Source organism: Phalacrocorax carbo, chromosome 12, assembly GCF_963921805.1.
Source record: "Phalacrocorax carbo chromosome 12, bPhaCar2.1, whole genome shotgun sequence".
In the NCBI taxonomy this organism is placed as follows: Eukaryota; Metazoa; Chordata; class Aves; order Suliformes; family Phalacrocoracidae; genus Phalacrocorax; species Phalacrocorax carbo.
In genome coordinates this window covers 7,375,857-7,381,856 of record NC_087524.1, presented here as the reverse complement: position 1 = coordinate 7,381,856, position 6,000 = coordinate 7,375,857, and the positions used below count along the sequence as shown (strand labels likewise).

At 63.9% G+C, this 6,000-nt stretch overlaps 1 protein-coding gene across 2 annotated transcripts; it reads right to left on the bottom strand.

The window, feature by feature from the left end:
- SFRP5 (secreted frizzled related protein 5) lies at window positions 1-4,338 on the bottom strand. Of its 2 annotated transcripts, XM_064463935.1 has the most exons (3): window positions 3,743-4,338; window positions 2,842-2,919; window positions 1-2,407 (listed from the first exon to the last, which is right to left on the bottom strand). In XM_064463935.1, exons 1-3 carry the CDS (start codon window positions 4,272-4,274, stop codon window positions 2,067-2,069), a joined length of 951 nt encoding a protein of 316 aa, XP_064320005.1. In that variant the 5' UTR covers window positions 4,275-4,338; the 3' UTR covers window positions 1-2,066. The 2 variants fall into 2 exon arrangements, with proteins under 2 accessions (XP_064320005.1, XP_064320006.1); XM_064463936.1 differs by lacking the exon at window positions 2,842-2,919.
- Window positions 4,339-6,000: the final 1,662 nt, after the last annotated feature.

Sequence of the window (6,000 nt, the reverse complement as noted above, 5' to 3'; positions counted from 1 at the left end):
TCCTATTGCGGCATGCTCAGCAGCCTCTCTTGGAACATACCTTCTAACAATATTTGAGTTTTCCCCAGTTTTTTTCCATATGAGCCAGGGTGGAGGGTGGGGGCAGCAACTGCCTGCCCCCAGTGTCAGGCTGTGGCCGGGGCCGGCTGCCCTGTGTCCCTGGCCGGCTGTGGGGCAGGGGCACATCCCCCCAGCTTGAGTGGGGTGCAGATGCCCTTTTGGGCTGTGGGGGAGGGCCAGTAGATCCAAGGCTGTCCCCGAGGGGTGCAGAGGGAGCAGGGATCACCCTGGTGTGGGGCAGGTGCCCGGTGGCCTCGTCAGCCAGGAGGAGGGTGGGTGCGGGTGTCCTGCAGCCTCAATTCCCCTCTTGTCCTGGGAGGCTCCCCTGTGGTGGGGCCAGCTCCGGTGAGAAGCCGCAGTGTCAGGCAGCCAGGCACTGGGTAAATATCACAGCAGCCACCTTCGTGCCTCCCTCACCCGGTGGGACGGGTGAACACAAGAATGCGCTGGATAAATAGGGCTGGAGTGGGACGGGGCAGGCGTGCTGCCCCCCATGCTTGCTGGGACTGGGGGGGCTGCTGGAGCAGAGGCAGCCCTTGCTCCAGGGCTGGGCGAGCCAAGCCAAGGGGAAGTACCCTGCTGTTGTCAGAGGGGCCCAGCTGAGGGCTGCCCTGGTGCTGCTGGGGGGGTCCTGGCTGGTGCAGGTGTGTGTCCCCAGAGAACCTTTTGGGAGGAGGCTGTAGGCTGTCGAGTGGGAGGTCTGGCAGCAGGGCAGGGCTGGCTGGTGTGAAGGTGAGGGGCCCAGGGATGGAAGAAGGGATCCTGGCCCAGGATCTGCCCCCCACCCACTACACTAAGTGCCAGGCTCCTCACGTGCCCCTCCATCTTCCAGCCTGTGGATCCGTCCCCCAGGGGTGATGGGAGAAACCTCTCTGGCAAAAACCCTCAGACCTAGCTGCAGGGCTCCCCATCCCCCTCATCCTCCTCATCTTGCTGCCTTCCCAGGCTCCCTGAAGTGGCAGGGATGCCTGAGTGTCCAGTAATGCCTCTCACTGCTGGGAACCTCATCCCTCAAACTGGCCAGGCTGCCCAGCCTCGGGCTCTGGGCATGGTGCCTGGAGCTGGGCTAAAGCTGGAGTCCAGGGTGACCCTGCTCCCTCGGGTCACATGACTTAGTGGGCAGGACCAGGAGCCCCCTCCCATCCTTCCTGGGGTCCCTGAGGGAGGCCCAAGGGGCAGTTGCCCATGAACCACAGGGAGCTGGACACAGGCTTCTCTGAGGCAACATAATTTACTGTAGTGTGGATGGGTAAAGGGAGCCTAGGCTGGGCCTTAGTGGGAGTGTGTCTGAGGGATGCAGCAGGGCTGGTCTGGGGTGGACTGTGCTGCTCTGGGCACTTAGTCTTGAGGAGACCAGTTTGTGGGGCAGTGGGGCAGGAAGGACCTGCTTCGACTGGGGTGGGTCCCTGCAAAGGTGGGATAATCCAGGGCTGGGGTGTGAGCTCACCGTGAGGGCATGGGAAGCTTTGGTGGGCTGGAGTAGGGATTTGCGGGGCTGAGGGTCTGGGGCATGCCAGCAGGGAGCTGGGTAGGGGACACAGGTGTGCAGGGTAGGGGTCTCAGGTGCAGCCAAGGGATCCCAAGAGGGCCAAGGAGGGTTCCTAAATGCAGGCAAGGGTCCCTGGGGTGCCGGGCAGAGAGCTTTATAGTAGCTGAGGGTCTCTGGTACAGGCCAGGGCTCATAAGCATGCAGAGCAATGGTCCTGGGTGCAGCCTAAGCTCCTGGGTGTGGGCAGGGGTCCTGGGAGCAGAACAGGGGTCCCAGGGGTGCGGAGCAGGGCTCTCATGATGGGACAGGGGCCCTGGCTGTGGATCAAGGCTCCCATGAATGCAGCTGGGAATCCTAGGGGTGCAGAGCAGGGTCCTGGGGCACAGTCAGGGGGCTGAGGGGAGCACAGCTGGGGTCCTGGGGTGCAACCAGGGTTGCCAAGGGTGCAGCCAGGGTGCCAGGGGTGCAGCGTCAGGTCAGTGCAGGAGTCCCAGGGTAGGGCAGGGTGGGCAGAGCCCTAGTGCTGCCCAGCCCCATAGAGCAGGGGGTGGTAGAGAGGGCAGGGGTAGGAGAACATGAACTTGACAGCGAACTTCATCTCCTTGTTGTGCTTCTGCCAGGGGTAGACAGCGAGAAGGAGAAGGCGGCCGCCCACCTTGCGGCCCATTACCAGGAAGCTGCCGCTGAGGCTGTCAAGCTGGGGGCACGGGCAGGTGCTCGCGTTCCTCATGTACAGCACCATCTTCTTGGTGTCCTTGCGCTTGAGTGGGCCCAGCTTCAGCACCTTCTTCTTCTGGGCGGCCACCAGCCGCCGCTCCCCGTTCTCCTCTGTCATCTCCTTGATGCGCATCTTCACCACTGTGTGGGGCAGCCGTGGGGCATAGCTGGGAGGGGGGGAACTGCCCTGGGGCACTGCTGGGGTGCTGCTCAGGAGGGTCTGGGCTAGGCACCTGTGCAGAACAGAGTGCAGCCTGTCCCTGGGGTGGGACCCAGAACAAGGGTCTCTGGGGAAGTTACTCTGGGTAGGGGAAGGGGCTGCTGGGGGTGGGGTTCAGCAGGGCCCTCAGTGATCCTCCCAAATGTCCCATTCTGCCTATCCCCCCCACCAATGTCTTCTCCTGTGGTGCACCCCTCCCATGCACACGGGGTTGTCCAAGGGAATGGCTCGGGGGTCTCCCATGGAGCTGTCCCTGGAAAACCACGCCCTCTGGCCAACGCCTGTCTGGGCTGTCAGAGCTGGGGCAGGACAGCCCCTTGTCTGGGGGGACTGGGAAGGGAACTCCAGCACTCACCAAAGTCACTAGAGCACATCTGCTCCATCATGCCGTCTGCTTTGTGCTCCATCTCACACTGGGTGCAGATCTTGGACACTGCAGTGAGAGACCAGCGGCTGTCACAGCTCCCTGCTGCTGATGCCTGTCACCTGGGCCAGCTCTGCAGGGACATGCTGGGAGAGCCCTAGCAGCCCCTCTGCTCCCTGGGCAGCTGTGCCAGGATGATGGGGGACACAGAACACCTTGCTGGCTGGCGTCCCAGCACTCCCCAGGAGGGATGTGGGATGGGGACACCCTTTGTCCAGCTGCCGACACTTTGGGGCACAGCAGCATCAGCAAGGGTGGCCCCAGCCTGAAGGGTGTCACAGCCCTGATCCTGACCCTGGTCTGCCTTTGGGTGATGTCTCCTCCCCTGCCTGAGGGGACAGACACCCTGCGACTGCAGTGTGGGGCCGATACCCACAGGCGCAGGATGCTTTTTGCTGCTAGGATGGGACCCAGCAGGAGGCAAAGGATACAGCTCTGTCATGGGTCCCCAGAAGCTCCCACCTTGTCCCGTATTCACCCCCAATGCTGCTCCTGTGGCTGCTCTGCTCTCCCTTGCAGCAAGAGAGCAGCTCTGTGCAGGCAGCTGAGTGCCTGGCTTCCCTTGAGGCAGGGTGCCTGGGCCCCCACACAGCGAGGGGTGCCCAGCCAAAGCAGCTGGTGCCACTGGTACTGTGCCCACTCATGCCCTGCTGCAGAAAGAGGGTCCTTAGCCAGTGCCAGCACCCCAGGCCCTGCTTCAAGGGGTGCAGAAATGGGTGTGCAGGGGCTCCGCAGGGGGACCCTACGTGTGGGTCCCTGGCTGCACAGGGACATGCTGCTGGCAGGTGCCCTGCGTGCGTCCCCATCCCATCACAGTGCCCTCCCTGCTTACCTGGCGGTGGGGTGGCCTTGCTGTTCCCAAACTGAACGGCGATGCAGAGCTCATGGTCGGAGGGGAACTTGCCACAGTGCAGCATCTCAGGCCAGGGGAAGCCATAGGACTCCATGACAGGGGCACAGGAGTCACGCACCACCTCACAGAGGGAGCGGCAAGGGTAGACGGGTCGGTCAAGGCAGACGGGGGCAAAGAGGGAGCAGAGGAAGAGCTGGGTGTCGGTGTGGCACTGCTTGGCAAGCAGGGGCACCCAGCTGCTGGCCTGCTGCTTGGCTTCGGCCATGGTTTCATGCTCCAGTAGGTTGGGCAGCCGCATGCGCTTGTAGCCCACGTCGTGGCAGAGTTGCATGTCAGGCGGGATGTCGAGGCACTGTGGCTCCCGTCCGTAGAAGCGCCCGTGGGACAGGCTTTCGGGCTGCCAGCCATAGTAGTCATAGTGCTGCCCGCCACCCAGGGACCCTGCCAGCGCCAGTGCTAGGGCCAGCCGTGCCATGCCCCAGCCCGCCGGGGGGCTGCCCGCCCGCGGCATCGCCGCTGCCCGCCTGCCGCCGTTGGCTGTGCCTGCTGAGCGGGACGGGAGCACGGCTCGGCACGCTGCCTGCTCCCTTAGCGCCTCCCACGCTTGCAGCCCTTTCTAAGGAGCCTGCGGAGGCCTCCCCGGCAGCCAATCTGCTCTGACTGCTGGGCCCCCCCGGGGCCGACCCCCCGGCCCCACGCCAGCTTGTTCCGCCTGCCACCCCGCTGCCGCTTGCCCTCCCGCCCCACTGCCCCAGCCCTCCCTCCCCAGGGCAGCCAGGTGGGAGCATGGTGCTGCATGCCCCCTTCCCCCACCAGGGAGACCCCTGCATGCAGCCCCCCAGCCCACGCTGGTTCTGTGCCCTCTGGAAGGGCTGGCTCGCCTGCCCCATGGGGTTGTGTTGTGGGCACAAGGTGCCTCCGATATTCACCAGCCCCTCTGCCCCCATTCTGCCTGGCACCCCGCAGGTATGCCCCGGCATGGGGCAGGGGCCTGGGTTCCTACCCTATGCATCCCCCATGGTGGCCTGTGCCCCATGGGGTATGGGTTTGGGGGTGCTTGACATGCAGGGGATGGAGGAGCAGGACACCCTAAAGGCTTCATGCTGCAGCACTGGGGGGCAGCTGGGGCACCGATGTGCCATGTGTGGCATCAATGCTAAGGCGATGCCATAGGCACAGGGTCCTTATTCCTCATGAATGGCCCTGCCAGCATGCACCTCGGGCAGCCCATGGTCTGCTGGACACAGGCATAGCTGGGGTTACACCTGCCAGCAAAGGGCTTGCACCCAGGCGCTGCCAGTGCCTGGGGAATGGGCAGATCTGGAGCCAAAGTGGGGTGAGGGAGGGCAGCACTGGGGCCACATTCCCCCATCCCCTTGGAGATGGACTAGGCTGGGGGGGTGAAAGGCTCAAGACCCCATTAGAAACCCATTTGTCTGCTGGGGTTATCTGGGGCACCCCGTCCCCTTCCTGTGATCGATGCCTCTGCCTGCCTAACGGGCTCTGGGCCGCCTCCGGCCCCTGCCCAGCGGATAAGGTGGCTCTGTTAATGGGCGACAGAGCAAACAGCCTGGTGCAGGCAGGTGATAGCAGCTGCCCTTTGCCCTGGGCTGGGAGCAAGGACTGTCTCCCCAGTCCCGGTGGGATCCATCTGCTTTGGGGCTGTGCTGGGATCCTCACCTGCATGCCCTGCACTTGCCTGTGGCCGGCCTGCCCTCCCCGTGCCCTCTGTGCCGGGCACAGCACCCATCACTGCATCGCTCAGGGATGCTTGCTGCTGGACTGAGGGTGGGCTGAGCTCATCCCACCCTGGCCAAGCCCCAGAGATGGCACCATTAATGTGCAGCTGCCGGGGAGCACGATAAGATAGAGCCACCCTTTATCAGGGCTGCCTGGTAGCAGGAGGGAGGGTGCTGGAGGCATCGGGCTGTCACAGGAGGAGTGAGATTGCCTGGAGATAAAAGCTGATAGAAAATAACTAATCCGTGATGGATGGGCCAGGGCAGGGCAGCTGGGGAGCTCAGCTAATTGCCATGGGAGCTGGGCTGGGGCTGGCGAAGCCTGGGAGCCAGAGCAGAGAGGTGGAGGCAGAAGGAGCCTGTGTGTGTGGGATGGAGCTGGCAGCGTGCCGGATGCCGAAAACACCTTGCCCCACGGGTGTGCGGTGTCTCCAGGCTGTCCCCATGGCACTGCCAGCACTGGTGCTGTCCTGCTTTTGGTCATGGACTGGTTCCTGG

Bases quoted from the DNA above. Each gene is read 5' to 3' on its own strand.
- SFRP5 (XM_064463935.1), bottom strand. From the start codon at position 4,274: ATGCCGCGGGCGGGCAGCCCCCCGGCGGGCTGGGGCATGGCACGGCTG. The intron at 2,920-3,742 runs GTAAGCAGGGAG...CTCTCACTGCAG, and splicing joins CAAGGCCACCCCACCGCCAG to TGTCCAAGATCTGCACCCAG. The intron at 2,408-2,841 runs GTGAGTGCTGGA...TGCCCCACACAG, and splicing joins GATGTGCTCTAGTGACTTTG to TGGTGAAGATGCGCATCAAG.